This window comes from Vigna radiata, chromosome 1 (genome assembly GCF_000741045.1).
Source record: "Vigna radiata var. radiata cultivar VC1973A chromosome 1, Vradiata_ver6, whole genome shotgun sequence".
NCBI classification, from domain to species: Eukaryota; Viridiplantae; Streptophyta; class Magnoliopsida; order Fabales; family Fabaceae; genus Vigna; species Vigna radiata.
In genome coordinates, this window is record NC_028351.1 from 7,786,701 (window position 1) to 7,807,826 (window position 21,126).

Below are 21,126 nucleotides of genomic sequence, written 5' to 3' on the forward strand. Positions count from 1 at the left end.
TAAAAACAATAGATTATTATATTTTGCAACTCTTTCATTGGGTGCCTATCCATACTTGGCAATATTCAGCTGATAAACTGCATCACCTTATTGGCCGACACAATTGATGAATGGTCAGTTTCATTTCAGACTTTATTGTCAAGTTTACATAAATGATATTTTAAAGCTGAACGTAAAGTACTTTGAAGCATAAATGTAAGCGCTTTTAAATATTTTACTGATCTCGGGTGGAAAATTCTATTGCTGTAAAAACTACTTCACAAAGCATATATGATACAGACCCCAATGACAATGCCATTAATCTCAATGCAAGAGTCCGTTTTGATGTTTTCTGATTGCAATAGTTAATCTAAGAATAATTTATATTAAGTTATAATTAATTGATTGTTCTCACTATTAAGCTCTGAGAAATAAAGTCAAACTTGCCGCAGCAAAAAATATGGACATGGACATATTTAGAATTATTACACTCTAGAAAAGAAATGCAAAAGCGTTCTGTTGTTATTACTACCCGTTTTCTTGCTGTTGCTTCTTCTATTGGATTTCTTTTTACTTTCACTTTTTCCTTTCAAATCAGCAATTATCTTAGTCTCAGAAGTTACACTTTCTGGGGATTCCACTGTCAAACATACAACATCAGATTTTTCAGCTTCTGTCACTACTGAAACCGGTTCAAAGGTTGCTTCAGCTTTATCTGATAAAGTGTTCTGAAATTTTCTTTTCTTTAAGAGATTCCCGTCAGACCCCTCTTCTTGAAAGTTATCTGGAGACATGCACAAGTCAGTATATTCCAAGCAGCTTGCAACAGAAATATTTTCAACATTGTCCTTTGTCTGATATCTTTCCTCATTTCTTCTTATCCTAAATGGATTGTTATCAGGAACCTTCAAAAGAGTGTTATCAGAAACAGTTGTCTTTTCTTCTGTTCTAATTGTTCCCAAAGGCATGATTAGTTTTCTAAGGTCCAAGAATTCATTGGAATACTTCTCTTCATCTAAGAGCCTTGTCACTGTAGAGAGAGAAAGTGTTATGACATGCCATAGTTAAACATATACGACCTGCTAGCAAAATCATGCATAAACTTAGCAATGTAGTTACAGAAGTTGTGAACATATCCATAGTTTTTGCTTGCCTGTACTATTTTCTCTGGTGTACTGGGAAGCAATGATTGAAAAGCTATTCTTTGGCCTAGATGGTGTAGGAACTTCAGCTTTTTGAACTTGATCAAAGCTTTGGAGATCATTGGGGTGCAGAGGAAATCTAGAAGATTCAGACTCATCAAAGGCTTTCTTAGTTGATGGATTCAAGTTCCCTTCAGCAATTGCTTTGACTATAGATGAGGGAATTTCTCTAATTGCATTTGTCAAAGAAACAATGATATACATTGAACAAGCATAAATGTTAAAATTGACCATATATTCTCTTGGAAATGCTAAAATAAAATAAAATAACTATTTAGAAGACACAATAAAGGATACGGCCCCAAGAAATCGAGATTCCCATCATGTGACTCAATAAAATTTTGTGGAAGAGGCTTCATGTGTTTCAGTTCTTTGGCATTGGTATCATATCTACATCGATATTCCAGAAGCAAATGAAGTCATTCATAAAATTAACAAATGATCATTCTAGAATTAGGAAAGATTTTTAGTAGTCGTACATTCGAGCATACTGAAAAACTGCAACAGCCTCTTGAAAGGTTTTGGCATAATCTTCAGGCATTTGGTCGCCTTTCTCGAGTTTAAGAACAGACAATATCTGTTAAAGAATTGATATATTAGTCATAATGAAACTGAATATGAACCTTTAAGTATGATATCTCCGAGGCTGTATCAGCTACCACGTTATCTAACCTTGTAACAGTAGAAGCAAAAAAACAAATGTATTGGTTTCTGATATATATGGATGTGGTTGTGACTTGTGTGGAATATAAATTCTATATATTTCAAATTTCCCTTTCTTACTAGAGATGTGAACTCATTAACTACAAACTGGAAATCCAGACAGACAAGTGATGCCAATGAGAACTGTACTATTGCAAAACTAAGTGCAAAAATAGTTTGAAATTCTAAGCTTAAAAAGACCAGTGAGCTCTCTACCAAAAACTACATTCGGCAGCAAAGCATAAAACAATAGAACCAATTAATTGTTTAGCAAAAATAGTTTGAAAGTTCAGCGTTTTTCCATGTGTCACTACTTCTTACTTATATCTGTGTAAATCGGGTTGAAAACCTATGGAAATAGGCACTACATTTTTTCTGCAGTCCTATCATCTCTTTGGTTTAATGATGAATTCATGATAGATAAGTGAATTTGGATTGGTTATTTAGCATGAAGAGAAAGGATATATCCTTCTATGAAACATGACAAAAATATAAGGAATAATGTCAACACTTCATACGAGCAGTCCATTTAAAAGTCCGCATGGTCACATTACGCCAATGATAATAAGGAACATGAGAGCTTAATTCTAAAACTGTCCTATCTAGATTTCTGTTAAAATTCCCTTCGACAAGCAATCAACCCTGATGTTTTTTAGGAGATGAGAACATACTTACACGATCTAGGTTCCGATACTTGGAAACCAAAGCATGAGCTCGAGCAATACCAATTCCAGGAACAGATGGAAGAAAATCACAGCCAGCTAAGACACACATACCTGGAGAGGTGAAAGAAAAAAAGCACTTGGTAGATTGTCATAAACCTGAAAAGCATGAGATGAGACTTCTTTTCTATGACCCAAACAACAAAGAACTCTTCAGAAATATTAAAATCTCTTGACAAAATCCTAAATTTCCAGTCACCTCAAGTTAGTGTATCCAACATTTCAAAGCACAAAGATCCAGAACAAGGACTTTTACGCTAGTTCCATGTTTATTTTCTCTTTTTTCCTGATTGATGATAAGACATTTATGCATCAAGCCCTAGATCTCTTATATGAAGCCATCTACATATGTTCATCGTTGGTTACAGAGAAGCCTTGATCATTTCATGCATGAACATATTATCGGAATCCATGTTGAACAACAAAATTTACCTGTGAACAGTTCCATGTTGAAACTCCGAAACGAAGGTCTACCAAACTCAGCCGAAAATACCTTCTCTAACTCTATTCTTTCACCATTCCCATTTCGGTCCATCTTAAAAATAATCTGTTCAAAACCAGCGGAGTACAATCCAAAATACAGTTATATGAAACTGGATAGAGAAACAGTAATAACTCAAGATATAATAAAGCTGTAAACCTCCACGCACAAGTTCATGTTATTGAAATTCTTACATCTGGACAGCCATAAGCTATAAGGTCACTATCTTCAGTGATCACTGCTGCAACCCCACCATTTTCTACCCCAATGTGAGACATGTACGCTAACTGAGCATCTGCTTCATATGGAGCAACAACGAACTCAATTTTCTCAGATTTCAGGGTCTGCAAGGTAATTATATAATAAAATTACCCTAGAATGTAGATTAGTTAATGATGAACCAGTCCGAAGTCTGTACAACAGAAAAATGTTTACAGCATACCTGAATTAGCTTATGTGCCATAACCGGAGTAATATTCACTGCTCTCTGCACACAAAACAAAGATCCTTGTATTGTGTTGACTCTTTGGCACAAACAGTACATAAAGGAAAATGAAAGGCAAAATCTTTAATTACCATGACGATAACAATTAGATACAGAACAAAATGTAGATGCAGTTCCTTAAGGGTTTTTGGTATTGTTCTACAGTTAAATTGATAGTTTTGCCTAAATAATATGCACAATAAATGTTTACAATAAAGGTCGGTATATGATCCTGATATAAAACGTTAACTTTGATTAGATAACAGCTCCAAAAACACATGAGAATTACAACTAAGTTTTGTCCTTAGATTAATTGCTAGCATTGTACATTGCTCAATTTTCATTTTTTTCCCACTTCAAACTACCCATGACTACTCCTATAGAACTCTACATTCATCATATTAAGACAGCATGCTATTACATGCTAAAGACAAATCTATGTAGTATCAGCAATTTCCTCCACAAAAAAAAACCAATGTTGTTTGCTTGTTTTTTCATATCCTTCTACCTGGAAGAGCTCTGAAGCTGCAGCAACATTCCCTTCTTTAAGCTTCGTCATTGCCAATTCTCGATTAGCCCTTCTTTTTCTACAAAAAATCAGACGCCAACATTCACCTCAGTGAAAGGATAAAAGTGATACGAGAAAGAAAACCAAAAGAGTAAAATGTTCATCCAAAACCTAAGACTTCAGAAAAGGAAAAAAAAAAAAAACATGCCTGTTCCTTTCTTCCTCAGTTGCTGCCTTGCAAGGAGCATTGCCACCATCAAAAACAACAACCGGAGTTATTTTATAGAAGCGAAGCAAGTTCACTCTATGCATAAAGTATTCAATGTATCGCAACTTCCTTACACTGTCGGAATCAAGACAAAGATCCATACTACACGAATAAGCTGAAAAACGAAAATCTCAACTTCAGCTTCTCACCATTAATTATCCCAAAATCGAAAACCATTCACACAGTTCAACACCCAACACTCACCCCCTTTATGAAGCCACGAATACGCATCAATACCCACCTACAGATTTTGCAAAGTGAGTGAACATGTACACGCCCCAGATAAAATCATGCGGAAAAATTGAAACTTAGAACAATGAGGTTGATTCTTACGCGTTTTCCGGCATACTTATGGATGTGGAAAGGTTCAATGTAAGGTTTCATGAACCTCAGGAGATCCTTGATACCCATTTGCAATGTCCTAGGTCTTCTGTTGCTTTCTGGGTTTTGTTTTGGGCTTATTCGAATTTTCTTCGTTTACGTTTTATCGGTCCGAAAATTTTAATTCTCGTGCATATAAATAGGAACAGAGAAAATGGCGGGAAGAACGCGAGTGCCGAAAGAGAAACGAGGGACGGGAAAAACTGTGTTATTCTTACTTGTCGGTGACAGAAGTTTGTGTACAGTCCAATGAAAAATGTTCACTTAGTAAAGTAAAGACGTGGTCGATTCTGATTGGTTGTTGAGAGAGGACTCGTATTTCAGTTAAAACCTTTACCGCGAGTTTGAAACGCGAAAGACTTGCTTCCCGCTCTTTTTGTTTTTTGCTACTTGAAAAATTAGTTCAAAATGTAGTATTTTTCTAATTGAAACGAAAATATATTAATAAAAGTTAGTAATTCTATTTTTTTTTTATTTTCCAGAACTATATATTATATTTGCATCTTATATATATATATATATATATATATATATATATATATATATATATACTAAAATGATGGTTTTAATTAATAATTGATCCTTTGTTTGATTAAGTAGTTAAATATTAGGTTTGAAATATAGGCAGCGCATTCAACCTAATCCATAATAGTTTCTATCTTAAAATTTAAAAGCTATTTTTTTTGGCTGGAATTATAATATAATATTTAACTTTACATAATTTTGATTGTTATGATAAGTGTTCTATGGCTATCATTTTTTATTTATTGAAATTTTAATACGATTGATTTTAAAATCATTAAATTTATAGGTAAAATTCATAATATTAATTATTCTTTGTAGAGCGTGAAATTTTACTTTTAACTTTTTACGAAAGACCTGCTTTTCGTGTTTTAAGAAATGCAAGAAATACATATTGTGAAAAAAAAATCATACTTTTAGCACCCTTATATTAAAATAAAATATATATTTTCAAACTCTGAATAATAAGTAATTTTAATTTTAGATATACGACATATATATATATATATATATATATATATATATATATATATATATATATATATATATATATATATATATATATATATATTAATAAAATAATATTATAATTCCAGCATTAGTGTTCCAACATAAACGAGCCGCCGCTTAAACCCTTTCAATACACCAAACCTTTAAACTCTTACTCTTTCACTCTTAAGAAGCCCTAACAATCTCAATGCGATGACGCCTCGCGTCGACGATTTCGAAAACGACCATCTCTCCTCCACCGACGACGATGATGACGACGGCTTCGAGGAGGATTTGTCCGCGCTCTCACGAGCCTGCATGATCGCCGTCCCTGGCGCCGATGATAATTTCGCAGCTGAAGACGATGTTCCATCTTTGGACCCTCTCACTGACGCCGGCACTACCATTGTTCCCGTCGCCACCGACTCGGACTCCGACGACCACGACGACCTTGAATGTCTTAAGAGAGTGCAGAGTCTATACCAGCCTCTGTCCGTTCTTCCGCCACTTGAGCCGGCGGTGGTCGTGTCTGACGACGACGATGGCGTGGATGACCTCGAGACCGTGCGCGCCATTATGAAAAGGTTTGGCGACTACAGCGAAGGTATTTGGGTTTCCTGTGTGCGTTTGAATTTTTATTTATAATTTTTGAATTTGGGATGTGAATCCAAGGGAAATAATAATGCTAGGTGAGCTATAAGTAGAGAATAAAATATAGATATTGGTTGGCGGTAACTAAAGGAGAAGGAAAGACTGCATGTTCATGTATCTAAAATTTGTTAGAAAGAATGAGCAATAAACCAGTTATAAAGCGCATGGCTACCTGAATTGGACATTGAGAATAATTAATGAACCTGAAATTTGTCCCGATCTTCCCTCAGTAGAGCACCCTTAGTTCTCTCTAAATAGTTTCCTCTAAATCTTCTCTTCTGATGAGGAATGAATCTTTAGTTTCAATAATTATTATTTGGCCCTTTCAACAAATTATAATTATTGTCGGTCTCTACACAGTATACCTTTCATGACAAATATATTCTTAACCATATTTATCTTAATTAGATCACTTAATATAATATAATAGCCCTAACACATTTAATAATTACATATATATATATATATATATATATATATATATATATATATATATATNATATATATATATATATATATATATATATATATATATGTATATATATATAAGTGACCCAAATTGCTAACAAAATTAACATTGGATATATGCATGTCTTAACTGAACTGTATTTGACTTTTGAAACGATGCCTTGAAATGAGTTTTAGATGTCTCTTTGTTTGGTTATGGGCACCTAACTGAATTCATCGTACAAAACTATTGCATTAAGCTTTATAAGCTTTTATCAGGTACTTTTTGTAGTTTCTAGTCAATGCAGGATCTCAGTCTTCCCTAATAAAATACTATCTCTTGTCAACGTGAAAGTGGGACTTGGTTTTTACCTTATAATGTTTATATATTCCCCAAGTTGTCTTGTTGGCAGTTCTGTTTTAGGACTTTGTTATTTATTTATTTATTTTGTAACAAAAACTTGAAATGATGACAATATTAGGTTTGCATGAAGGTGGGATAAAAAAGTTGGTTGCGGAGGATCAAATCTCCAGCTTGGGCTGTGAGAGTGACATCGCTAATGGCTCAACCCATTACGAACCAGATGGTGGTGAATTATGTCCTTTTTCTCAAAATCCTATGGAGGCTGCCACACAGGAGTTGATTGAAAACATTGAAATGCTGCTTAGTGATTTTGTTGAGAGTTCTGAACCTGATGCCCTGGAGTCATCTAGATTACAACAGATAAGATTGAGCTTTCCTCCTGTTGTTCGGTGTTTGGTTGACGCCATTAGGAAAAATAGGGATTTAAAGAGATTTCTTGAACGTAAGAAGATTGAGATTGAGGCTAAAACTGAGGAAAACAAAAAGATAAGGAATAATATTAAACTTCTTAAGGGCCTCCAGGCTGCATGCACTAGAAGTACAGGGAACGTGTTATCACTGAAAAAAGATCCACTTGTTCAATTAATATCAGCAAAAAGGTCTCCAAAGAAGTCTAAGGTTAGTTGTGTGATGCTTTTATTGTTTACTGAAGTCTGAGTTATCGTTTGTACTATTTCATCATGAATGATGATACTGGTCATATATATATATATATATATATATATATATATATATATATATATATATATATATTTATCTCTGGGTAGATTAGTGGATAATATTTAAGATTCTCATTCAGTTGAAACTTAATCTTTTAATTATGAAAACTATAGATGCTATCCGTTTAATACAGCTTAGTGGGTTTGAGTGGTAATATGAAATAGTTATGGAGAGAAAGGGTTCTCTCCTATGAAAGCCTGGATACTGGAAACATGCTAAATATAAAACAGGAATGGCGAGGAAAGGTTCTTAAAAGTTCAAGATATGTTACGGCCTATTAATGCTAGCATGAATTAAAAAAAAAAAAAAAAGAAAAAACTTTACATCATAGTTACCGATCTCAAATAGTGGCATGTGAAAGTCATCTTTGAAGATGCTATAGTGGGAAACAGGGTGACTGTTATTTTAAATGTTATAACACGGACTAAATATCTATGGTACACTTAAATAATAAGAAAAATACAAAAAGAAAAGAAATTCATGATAAACAATAAGCCAAATTGCAGTCACGAAATACCTGGGGTCCTTCAAAAAGTGAAAGCTGGTAGTGAAATTTATAGAAAAAGAGCACTAAAAATTTAATAAAAGTTAACGAAATGTGAACTGGGAAGTCCAACGGAAGAATGGAGTGTAGGAAAAATATGGTCCTGTAGGCTGTAGCATATGAAGGAATGTAGGTTAAACAGAGGTAGTTTTTTTTTTCAATGGAATGGTTTAGATGAATGGTTTAAAATGGACAATGATATTTTGATAACATTTTTTGATAACTTTTTTTACAACGGGACACGTGTCATCATTTTATTGGTCTATTTGAATTTATGTTTAAAAAATATTTAAAATGGACCAATCACAAATTATCACGTATGCGTTGGTTAAAAAAGTGTTGATAAAAGAAGTTTTTCCGTTTAAAATCCTAGCGTTTCTGAAGAAAAAGGCTTTAGAAAATTAGGGAGAAATCACAATTATACCCCGAAATCCCTAAACAAAAGTTTCAGTGTAAAACTTGGTTTCCCATATAATAATATTACAGCAGCCAAAAAAGGCTATTGGCAACCGCTCCACTTTTTGATTTTAGTGGCCTAGTGCTATTCTGTTCTACTTCTCTGCTGGCGTGCACTTTTGTCTACCATGTTTTTCATAAATGTACTGTTTGTAAAGTAACATTACTATTTTACTGTAACAGTGGATGATGATTGTTATACAAAAAAAAAAATTACTTGTGATCATAGCTAAAACATGGCTACATATCCTCCCATTGGCTGCATCAAAATATATAAGTCCTCGTAAACATGTTATAAATTTACATATTTGCCCCCATTTAGGTTAGTATGTCATGAAAAACATCATCGGTCCTACTCATACGTAATTTTGACATTATTTACAATAGCTCTTCAAGTTAAAGCTAATTGGCATTAACTGAAGTCTCCCTACAAGTATATGGACCATCTAGCAATTACATGCGCAATGCAGAGCTTTTTCAATGCATCTCCATTAATGGCTCTTGAACTATGATGTTAGAGATCTTACGTGAACGGTAGATATTACTAAATTACAATATATATATATATATATATAGTGAAAAACTATATTTGGGATTAATCTCCCTTGTGTTATATATATTAATCTCTCTTGTGTTAAATAAATGTATAGGATTCTCTATTTATAATAAAAGAAATGTGGGCTAAATCCAAAATACAAATAAGAAATAATAACAAACTAACTAAAGATAAAAGATAAAATAAAGAAAGTATATCTAACACTCCCCTCACGCTAGTACATACATATGTACCAAGCTTGTTACTAATATAATCCATTAGACTTAGTGAAAATATCTGTTTCTGCACTCGAATGACACCAAATTACTAATGATTTGTAAGATGACATCGAAGAAGAAATACCAACCCAAAAGACTCCCCCTGAGCAACAAATTTGGGAGGTTGTTCCATGTAAATCTCTTCTTGCAAATCGCCCTTGAGGAATGCCACTAGTGAATAAAGAGGTAATTGTTGGAAAGCCACCACGACTATAAATAAATTAACAAAACCGTCTTTTCCATGGGAAAAAAACATATATGGATGGGTCAAACGCAATGGTGACAAAAGAGAGGTTTGAAGAGACAACAGCAGAAGAAGCCATGGATGAACAGGAGAAAGAAACTATAAAAATAAAAAATTCTCCAATCAAGGCACTTGAAAAAGGAAAAAGAGCAACCTCGATGCTTTGAATAGTTGCCTGAGAGGAGATGGGATGTGCAACAACACACGATGAATGCGAAAGAGGAAAAAGAGTGATCTCGATGCTCTAAATCGCTGTGAGACATGCCATCGTGCATGACGGAAAAAGGAGAAGATCCAAAACTTTAAAAGGCGCTTAGAGTGCGTAGGAGCTCCGATGAAGACGTCGTTGATGGCATGATGGTTGCCTAGTCGAGACGATAAAAACCGTGTGATCGTTGGTCGAAATTGAAACTCTGGTAAAGGCAGCGGTAAACGACAGCGGTAGACGATGGTGCTGCCGTCGGCAGTGACGGATGTAGTGGTAGAGGCTCCAGAAAATTTTTCCTCAAAAGAACCTTAGGCTCTAGATACCACGTTAGAAGTGGACTTTAAGCCTAACTCAATCCCACGAAACCGGCTTGTAAAGTGGGGTTTGCACCCATTTATATATTCTAAATTGGCTTTATCTCTAGTCGATGTGAGACTTCCAACACGCTCCCCTCACACCGAGGTATATATATCTCGAGCGTGGGACTAGACATTAATGGGTGGTCCGATAGCGACTCGATTGCGGGTGGAACAATATGCCCAACAAACAACAAATATTGCTAGGATAGACTTTAACGATGACTCTGATACCATGTTAGAAGTGATGAAAACTGTGTATGAAATCAATCTTCCTTGTGTTAAATAGACACATAGTGTTCTCTATTTATAATAGAAGAAATATGGGCTAAGTCCAAAATACAAATAAGAAATAATAACAAACTAACTAAAAGATAAATATAAAATAAAGATAATATTGTAAAGTTGAGTTAGGTTTAAAGTTCATTTTCTTAGATGATATTAGAGTCTCTTCCAATAAGGTTTGTTGAGCCTTTCAAACCATCTATAAGATCTATTCCCATGCTTGAGATATTTAGTTTTTATGTGAAGGATGTGTTAGAAATCTTGCATTGACTAGAGATATGACCAATTTATTGTATATAAGTAGTTGGAAATTTGATCTTACAACTCAATTTTATAAGGTTGAGTTAAACTTAAAGTTCACTTTCCTAGACATGTGATTCATGGAGTTGATGTGGGACTTTCCAAGTTATTGGAGCCATATCTCAAATATGTCAGTTAATAAATTTTAAAAAATATGAAAGATTTGAAGGATTCTTCTTATATACATGTATTGGAGATGGGTACGGCATTGATACTTTACCATTTTTGTTTGAGATTTGTAACTTTTCTCTTTACAGCCTTTGATTAGAAGGATAAATTTACAGTCTTTGTTATTGGATTTGGGTATTATGCCTGATTTGAGGGTATGATTAAGGGGTTTGAATCTATTGGTTAGCAGTCTTGCAAGTAACTGAGTGCAAATATTTAGGTAATTTTGTCGTTATCTAGTTACTGGCTGGCAACGTGGCATTTGTCACCTTAGTTTTGTCGAAGTGTCAATTGTCACTGATTATATTGGAAATCCTTGATCCAACTTTTTCCTGGCAGAAACGTAGAAAGGTAACTTCAATATGTTATGGCCCAGAAGAAAATTCTCGTGTTGCTAATTATAGGATGGTATTGGAAAGATTTCCACTTTCATTGGAAAGGAAAAAATGGTCTAAGGCAGACAGTGGAAATCTTTTTAAGGGAATTAAGCAACAATTCCAAGAAATGGTGCTTCAACTCTCACTTTCACTTGATGGAACAAGGTAATATCAATTCTGTTTTGTCCTATCTTACTAAATTACTACTAACTGCTGCTTGACCAATGTCATCATTCCCCTGTTGTGTTTTTAAATTTTACCCTTGATGTACCGTACCTCCTTTTACAGTTCAGAGGGCTTGCGTGGAAATGCTGTTGACATGGATAATATAATTGCATCTATTGAGGATCTCGAAGTCACACCAGAGATGATTAGAAATTTTTTGCCTAAAGTTAATTGGGATCTCATAGCTTCTATGTATGTTGGTGGCCATACTGGTTCTGAATGTGAATCAAGGTATATGTACTTTAATTTGTGAGTTTTTCTTTCTGTGTTTTTTGTGCGTGAAAAAATTGATCTTTGCTATGATAAAGTATTTTATATTTCTGATATTGGAACACGTGCTGAATTTAATGAGGGTATATATATACTAATTGGTGAAGTTTTCTTTTGCGTGGTAATGCATGAATATGGTTCTTGGTTATGATAAAATGTTTATGTTGCTATTATTGGTTCTTAGTCCTGTCCATGCAGTTCTTTGACTATTGTTTCGTGTTTATTGCCTTTCTATGAAGAATATTTTTCCCCTACATTGCAGACATCTATGACGATCACCATCATATACAGTTTACCAAATTTGGATTTCAGTAAGAGTTCAAGATCAACACATCATGCAGGTGGGGTTGTACATGACATGATTTTTAATATAGTCGTGCTTAATAAGTCTGTGGTGGTTGTCATCATCATAGATGTCTGTTATGTAGACCATAGAATAGTGTCTATGTATGAATGGTTGGACTCCATACCTTTGACGCACTATATTTTAAATGTTTGCAACCACAGGTGGTTGAATTATGAAGATCCTTTGGTCAACCAAGGTGCATGGACTAAGGAAGAGGACAAGTCCCTTTTACTTATTGTCCAAGATATGGGCATCAGGAACTGGTTCAATATAGCTTCATCATTGGGCACAAGCAGGACTCCATTTCAATGCTTGTCACGATTCCAAAGGAGCTTAAATCCTTCCATGCTAAATAGTGAATGGACTGAGGAAGAAGATGCTCAACTATGTTCTGCAGTGACATATTTTGGTGATAGCAATTGGCAGTGCGTGGCTTCTGTTCTAGAACGGCGGACAGGAACCCAGTGCTCAAATAGGTTGGTTAGCTATTTAAATTGCGTTCCATATCTGTAATTTAATTTTGCATGTTTGTAGCCCATTATTTGAAATCAAATAATATTTGACAGCAGCCTTTCATCTTGCTTAAGATAACAAGGTATATTTATGTGTAGTTCACAGTTTGATGATATGGATGCCTTGGAATCATCTTCTTTTAGGCTGTTATTATGAGGCTTTGATGATTTGTGGTGATTGTCCAATTCAATAATTTGATTTCAGCTCAGAATTGTTTGAACTATTATTTGCTTATTTATTTGTTTATACAGTATTGTTGAAAAGTGGCAGGTTGGGAAAGGAAGTATGTATAACCCAGTTTCAACTGGAAGAGAATATCTGGTTACCACTTTAGGATGGTGGTATTTTATGTATTTCTGGAGGTTGAATTATATAGAAATGCAAATGATCGTGTCCTTCTGTATTTAACCTTTTGAAGAGATGCATTACTTCCATACCTTGTTTCTCTCGATGCATCATGGACCTGGCCAAACTTGAAAAGGGATTTGCTTTGATATCTTCATGACATGAAAAGAAGAATATATCCATTCAGAATGATCCAAGATTCTTTCTTTATCTCCTTTGTTACTCTTACGAGGTTGTTTTATGTTAAAAACAAAAAGAAACATTGTTGAAAATGAAATGACTATATGAACACTGATATTAAAAGGTTAAATATCTGCAATGCAATTATGTCTGGTTCAATAAATTAACAGAGTTAAAGTTTATTGGAGAAGTGAAGTTTATTTGTAGCTGCATTTTGTCTGCTGATGCAGATGGAAAAAATCTCTCTGTCCGGAGAAGAAAGGGAGCTTTACACAAGAGGAAGATATACGGTTAACAGTAGCAGTCATGCTTTTTGGGCGGAAATGGAATCAAATAGCTAATTATGTTCCTGGCCGAATCCAATCTCAGTGTAGGGACAGGTACTGTACTGTATTTTGTTTAAAATTTTTGGGGACATAATTTCCTTAGGGTCTTAGGTTTTTGTTAAAATTCTTGAAAATTCTTATGACAGATACCTCAATAGTCTGGATCCTTCTTTGAAATGGGGTGGATGGACTGAGGAAGAGGATTTAAAATTAAAAGATGCAATTGCCAAGCATGGATATTGCTGGTCTAAGATTGCTGAAGAACTGCCTCCCCGTACTGATTCTCAATGCCGAAAGTATGAGCTCAAATTAACTTCAATGATGAAAATCTAAAATCCTTCAATCTCTGTAATCTTACATGTATTCTTCTCATTGAACAGGAGATGGAAGGTGTTATGTCCTGAACAAGTTCCTTTGCTCCAAGAAGCAAAAAAGAAGCAAAGGTCTATTATTGGTAGTAACTTCGTTGATCGAGAATCTGAACGCCCAACCATTACACTTACCGACTTTCTACCTTTACTTGCGTTAGCTCCAAAATCTGATGTTGGTTCTTCAAACATCAGGAAGAAGCACAAGTCAAGGTACTGCCCTTTAATCTCCCTTTCATTTTGCCTTTGTTTCTCAACATCTTACACGTGTGATGCCAGGATTGTTAGGATTATTGTTTGATAGGATACGACCCCTGTTACAGAGGTTTATCCGAGAAGAAATAAGGGAAATGGGAATAAGCTAATTGATGTAGTTACAAGCAGTTAGGAGCTAGTTACCATGTCCACGGAGTTAGTTAAGAATAAGAGATGTTTGTGTATAGATACATTTTGGGTTTAGAGAAAAGGAGGTAAAAAATATATGTTGGGACTATACTGGTGCCTCCAAGACCCAGTGTTATTGTTTCTGTAAGGAACTGTACTTTGTTTGTCTTTATAATCCCTGTAAACCTTATGTTTCTTAAGTTTCTGATCCAATTTATATATTTGTTTCAGTAAATATGCTGACCATATAATGTTTGAAATTGAAAATTGGTTCCGGTATACCTTTGTATTTTAATTCTCGTACCTTGCTTGCAGTAATGTTTCCAAGAAAAAGAGCTCTAAGAAAGGTGCAAAAAGAACTAAACGTACCAAAGAAGTAGTAGATACAGAGGTATATCACGATGATGAGTTCTACTCTGTCTCTGCACACAGCGATCTTCCCCAGAAGAAGATGAGGTCCAAAAGACGCACAAAAAGTAGTCGAAACTCTCCCCAGGAATTAGTGGATATCTCTTGTAGTGACAAGGTCCCTTGCATTGAGGGTTCAGAAAACCAGTCTACCTGTGTTACCAATTTTGAAAATCAAGATTCAGACAGCATAACCCTTGCATGTTTTTTACGCAACAAATCAAATGAGACATTATCTAGATTTACCAAAAATTTAAGTCAGACTTCCTTCGCTGGGATTATTACTGATGTTCCTGAGCAGGTTGAAAGTCAAAACCCATCTGATGATCAAGGCGGTTTGTCTCATTCACGGGAGACTGTTGGAACTAAAATTTTGTTCGTGCAGCCGAATATTGCTTCTGATAGACGAGTGAGAAACCAGGAGGATACAAATACTTGGACAAGTGGTGATGATGATGATGACGACCAGATGACCCTTGCATGCATTCTGAAAAAGGTCCCAAGAAAGGGTCACCCTGCCAAATTAAAAACAGGATCTGTATTATTAAATGAAGAACATAGTGCAAGCAATCCAACCATCATATCTGATGACAGTGGACCGTCAATGTCAAAGCATGTTGGTTCTGTTGCTAAACCAACCCATATCATTGTGGAAGAAAAGAATGACGAGCTTTTTCCTCCCCTAACGCAATGCAGGCCAAGGAGGGAGCGAAAACGTCCCTTTAGATATTTGTAGGCAGGTAAACTTTTTTGTTTCCCATTGCTAGATATTAGAAGACATTAGGCAGTGGCTAATCTACATACAAAAGTTTGATTACTTGGAACCCATTTTCATAATCACGAATTTGGCCGTGTATACATATTTTCGTCCTGGCGTATTTTCTAAATTGTCTGAATGCCAGACTCTTTTTCCATTTCATATTTTTTTTATTCTTTATCAATTGTCATTGAATGTCCATAGTTGCTTATGAAGATTTCATTTCAGACTAATTTAGTTTAGTTGACGAAGTAATAAAATTCTAATGAATAGTTTGGGTCCAAACGAATTTAACCTTTCTTTAATACGGTAACATTATTATCATCATTTTGCATCTCCAGTTTTCAGTCTGCTTATTTTTGGATTAAACAGAATGTATTAGGTTTATTATCTATAATCTGCTTAACAACTTATGCATGTTTGGAATCACTTCTAGAAAATAAATATAAGAAAAAAAGTAGTTTATTTATAAGATTAAAATATTATATCTGTATAAATTAATTTATCAAAATTTTTATTTCTAACTTATTCATAGTTAATGTTAATCAATAAAGAAACTCCTTTAATTTGTTCTTCTTATTTCTCTTCTAAATTGATAGAAAGATATATTATCTTTATTTTTATTTTATTTTTTTATTTTATTATTTAATACATTATCCTTTATTTTTATTTTTATTTTTATTTTTTTATCTTTTATCTTAATCATTTAATATATTAATTTTATCTTTATTTTATCTCTATTTTTTATTTTTATCAGTTAATATATTATTTTTATCTTATTTTATCCATAATATATCCATCCTATTAGATATATTATAAGATATATTGTACAATCTATTAATATTAACGCACCACACTATAATTTTTAATCAGTAAAATAGATCTTATAAATAATATAATAACTAAAATACGTTGTATACTATTTAATCTTTTTTTCTTAATCTTTATATATATTGTCGTATTAAGGGATGACAACGGATCAAGTCAGATACGGATCGTGTCTATGAATATTTTAAGATTCACAGATATTCATGGATATTCACATGTCGAATAGTATGTTACTTATATCCAATCTGTTTAGAAACGAATATTGAAATATTTGTTATCTATTATTCATAAGTAATAAATATTCGCATATAATAACTACTTTTTGTAAATTTTTTTGCACCTCTAACCATATCAATATTGTCATATCAAAGAGCTTGCTAACACCACTATTCACGTATATATTTAAGCACCCTTCAAAACTTTCAATGAAACTCAACCAACTTGAACTTATTTTAAGATTTTTATCATGTTATTTTAGTTGTTGCGATTACAACAACAATTTAGTATTGGTTATAGAAACCGATAAAATAATAAAAAATTATAATAATTTATATTAATAGTAATACTAATGCAGGTAAATGGGATATCAACTGTCAGTCTAATAGTTATGATTTGGTAATAATTCATGAATATTCAAAATCCACACACATGAATAGAAAAAACCAAAAATGTAAAAACGTGATCTATTTATAAAATGATATAGTTTAAAAGAATAAGTGATATTTAATACATGTCTATCAAACATTTATATATAGATGTAGATAAATAGATTGATTTAATCATAATCATTATTATATGAGATAATTATTGCATAATCTTCAAAATCTAAAAGATAAAATATCAGTTTAGAAAATATAGAATGATAAGTAGATAGAATAGATAAATAAATAAGTTATTTATATATACATTATAAAAGTGATTGGAAAAACTAGGAAAGAATTCAGAAAGCAAAGTTGGAAAGAGAAGAAATATGGAAAAGGAAGAGGTTTTTGTGTACCTTGCAAGACTAAATGGCCACGTGCGCAGGGTGACCTCAATAAGCACCAACAACGATCCAACCATCATGATTAGTTCCTCGGACGACAAATGCATCATCGTGTGGCGCATCATCAACGACTCTAATTCTTACGCTGTTCCGCAACGCTGCCTAACAGGCCACACCCACATCGTCAGCGACGTCGTTTTGTCCTCTAACAGCAAACACGCCATCTCCGCTTCATGGGACGGCGACCTCCGCCATTGGGACATCGCCACAGGCATCAGCACGCACCGTTTCGTCGGTCACACCAATCGTGCCATGTCCGTCGCGCTCTTCAACGACTCCGTCATCGCCTCCGGCGGCCACGACAAATCCGTCAAGGTGTGGAACGTGTTAGGCACGTGCAAGTGGAACTCGGACAGCCACTCCGATTGGCTCTCGTGCGTACGCTTCGTCCCTGGGACGGCGTCTCCGAGGCTGGTGACGGGGGCGTGGGACGGCAGCGTTAAGGTTTGGGACTTGGACATGAATAATCGAGGCGCGTTGGTTGAGCGCTTCGCGACCTCCGGACACTACGGTTTTGTGAAGATGGTGGCGGTTTCACCGGACGGCTCGTTGATGGCGAGTGGCGGAACGGATGGATTGGTGAAACTGTGGGACCTGGAACAAGGCGTTATGCTTCATGAGATTGACGTTGGTTCCTTGGTTCATAGCTTGAGCTTTTGTCCTTCGGAGTACTCGTTGAGCATTGCCACAGAAAAAGTTGTGATTGTTTGGAGTTTGACGCTGAAGAAGAATGTTGAAGAATTTAGCTTCCATAATACTTACTGCTCCAGCTTGAATTGGAGTGGCAATGGAAGAACATTGTTCTGTGGTTGCACAGATGGTGGAATCAGGGTATGGGAATTCTTCACTCTCCATTTTCCGGAAAGAATTTAGGATTCTTTTATAGAATAATGATAGGGATATACAATTTTACATTTATTTTATTTATAGTATGTAAATTTGAAAATTATTGAGAAATTATATAATATAATATAGTAGTCATCAATTATAATATTAAAGAACACCAGAAGACATGTATACAAAGTATTAATCTCACACTTATCTCAAAATAACTATAAAATTTAAATTTTATATACAACGAAATATTTCAAAAACTATACAAAAAATAAATAATTTAATTAAACTAAACAACAGCGTTCTCACCCTCGTGAGTCTATTTCAATGGCACTTCATTTACCGCTGCTCACATCTAAGGGATGGTCATTACAAAAGAAAACATCAAACGTACAAACACACAAGCAAGCAGAAGGGTGAGCTAGTTACACAAAGATCATAGAATATATTAGCATATAACATACAAGATTATACTTCAATCAAAGTAGACTAAATCACACATCCTAGCATGTTATATTCTAGACTTGACTTGTCCAGACTTAGAATGATAGTCGAGTTATGGCAAGTTATGCACTCGTGGTGACCTCTACTGTTTCGCAAAGTAGTTGCCAATGAGTTTCACCCTACCACACTCACAAGTTTAGTCTGTTATGGACCTTGAGACATACTGGAAGCCCCCAAGACTAAGACCTCCTCCTACTCCTCACGACATGGTTCAATCCTCTCTATTTGAGAATAAAATACCATTGGAGTTTCAGGATGACCCCCAAGACTGAGTTCCTATTTTCATTCTAAACAACTAAGAATCTCACCAAGAGATTCTACACTTTGAAGCTTTTACTTACTACCTTGAATAATACCTCAGTCTTTTATAATCATACACATTTCTAATAGTAATTAACATCCATGTTTGAATACCATAATACAATACAATATATTCCAAAACATGCTTCAGAAACCAGGCAACCATCAACTTAATATAACACAAGACAAAAGAAAAGATAGAGAACTAAACTCAGGACTTCCCGCACAGTGCACCACACTCGCATAGCGAGACTGAGAGCTTCTCACACAGTGCACCTCACTCACCTAGCGAATTAGCTCGTAGAGGTACTAGAACTCAGGCCTCTCACATAGTGTACCTAGGTCGCTATGTGAGAGCTCAGACAAAGACCAACCCCCTAAAACCTCTCGTTATGCGCCCAACTCACCATTCGAATTAATCTAGCAGTGGCTCCAGGCCACCGTCAGTTGCATAGCGCAGAGATTCCCTATGCAAATCAGCAAATAGAGAGCAACATTCTTCAGTCACTCGCATAGCGCACCAATTCGCTGTGCGAATGACCAAACAAAGAGCACCTCTCTGTGAGGACTCGCTGTGCGAAAATATTCGCTCAGCAAGTCTGCATAATCTACAAAATGAAAATTCTGCATAATTATGCAACTCACACACTCTCTACCATTTCTAGTAATTTTCTCCAACTTCTAACACCCCTAATTTGTGTTTCATACTTAGTTAGACTCATCTAAATGATTCTGACCATTCCTACTACAAATCTGAAACATTAAATTCATCCACTTAATGACCCAAATTCAATTCTATCACTTTGAACATGTTTTAGACCAGTTTGATGCTCCTAACAAGTCACAACTGACCTATCTAAACTGTCCCAAGCTCCCAAACACACTCTAGACCACATTTACTCAAAATAATTATCTCTCTTCCTCTAATATTGCCCCAAAACACTACAATTTCACTTAACTTTCTATCTGGCTTAAGCTAGGACAAATTTCTCACCCCAAGCACTTCCAACATGATCAATAACAACAGCTAGATTCATTCAATTCAATTTATAGTCATCACACTACAGTTACACAGATATCACAATTTCAACAAATACGGCTTAATAAACTAAAAACCTAAAATGCAGCCCAAACAACACACCCATTTAGAATGCCTCATACATACACATCATACAACCAATTTAAAGAAAATAAGTAGATCCCCTTACCTTAGAGTTTCACAGCCCAACTCACTGGTAACGTCTCTACAGTACCTTGCGCCGCAAGGAGACTCAACAGGACCCTACAAACCACCAGTTGGTGATCAAGAACAACTCTTAGAGCTTGAGTTTGACAGAGAATGCAAAAGAGGAAGCACAAGACACATGCAACTCGTGGGAGTTGCATGGTTTAGGTCCAAAACAACATAGGAAAGGGAAGAACAACTTACTGGTTAGAATGAAGAAATTGATCGATCAGTTGTGGAGCCCTCTACGACGTGGACATCTAGGCACCTCCTGATCGTCAATCCGACAACTCAGTAAGAAGAAATCCTAGAGATAATACAGAGGAAATCTGAAAAATTAGTTTTCTAGAGAGATAAAGTGATTAAACTAATGAACTAGGATGTTTTAAAATCTATTTATACTATTGATTTGTTTTACCATCAAAGCCTAATTCCATTAAATCTATATATATATATATATATATATATATATATATATATATATATATATATATATATGATGTGTATTTACAATCTTTCATTAAAAAAAGTTATAATTAAATTTAAAAAATACTTATTAAATTGCATTAATTAAAGGATTCATACAATACAAAAATT

The 21,126-nt window shown here is 34.7% G+C and overlaps 3 protein-coding genes across 10 annotated transcripts; 2 read left to right on the plus strand and 1 right to left on the minus strand.

Moving 5' to 3' along the window:
• Positions 1 to 350: 350 nt before the first annotated feature.
• On the minus strand, positions 351 to 15,088 carry LOC106767339 (exonuclease 1). Of its 7 annotated transcripts, none has more exons than XM_022783522.1 (13): positions 14,998 to 15,088; positions 4,551 to 4,587; positions 4,421 to 4,461; positions 4,287 to 4,308; positions 4,079 to 4,157; positions 3,529 to 3,573; positions 3,281 to 3,430; positions 3,038 to 3,152; positions 2,559 to 2,659; positions 1,661 to 1,758; positions 1,479 to 1,571; positions 1,133 to 1,350; positions 351 to 1,009 (listed from the first exon to the last, which is right to left on the minus strand). In XM_022783522.1, exons 5-13 carry the CDS (start codon positions 4,127 to 4,129, stop codon positions 465 to 467), a joined length of 1,416 nt encoding a protein of 471 aa, XP_022639243.1. In that variant the 5' UTR covers positions 4,130 to 4,157; positions 4,287 to 4,308; positions 4,421 to 4,461; positions 4,551 to 4,587; positions 14,998 to 15,088; the 3' UTR covers positions 351 to 464. The 7 variants fall into 7 exon arrangements, with proteins under 7 accessions (XP_022639243.1, XP_022639234.1, XP_022639239.1 ...); XM_022783513.1 differs by having other exon boundaries at positions 3,529 to 3,610; XM_022783518.1 differs by lacking the exon at positions 14,998 to 15,088 and adding an exon at positions 4,680 to 4,707 and having other exon boundaries at positions 3,529 to 3,610.
• Positions 5,847 to 15,955, plus strand: LOC106771563. Of its 2 annotated transcripts, none has more exons than XM_014657590.2 (9): positions 5,847 to 6,342; positions 7,319 to 7,818; positions 11,634 to 11,836; positions 11,960 to 12,127; positions 12,674 to 12,988; positions 13,781 to 13,930; positions 14,023 to 14,172; positions 14,257 to 14,457; positions 14,944 to 15,955. In XM_014657590.2, exons 1-9 carry the CDS (start codon positions 5,952 to 5,954, stop codon positions 15,770 to 15,772), a joined length of 2,907 nt encoding a protein of 968 aa, XP_014513076.1. In that variant the 5' UTR covers positions 5,847 to 5,951; the 3' UTR covers positions 15,773 to 15,955. The 2 variants fall into 2 exon arrangements, with proteins under 2 accessions (XP_014513076.1, XP_014513146.1); XM_014657660.2 differs by having other exon boundaries at positions 7,331 to 7,818.
• Positions 15,956 to 17,591: 1,636 nt separating this feature from the next.
• LOC106756664 (receptor for activated C kinase 1C-like) lies at positions 17,592 to 18,539 on the plus strand. Its single transcript, XM_014639173.1, has one exon. The coding sequence runs from the start codon at positions 17,592 to 17,594 to the stop codon at positions 18,537 to 18,539; it is 948 nt and encodes a 315-aa protein (XP_014494659.1).
• Positions 18,540 to 21,126: the final 2,587 nt, after the last annotated feature.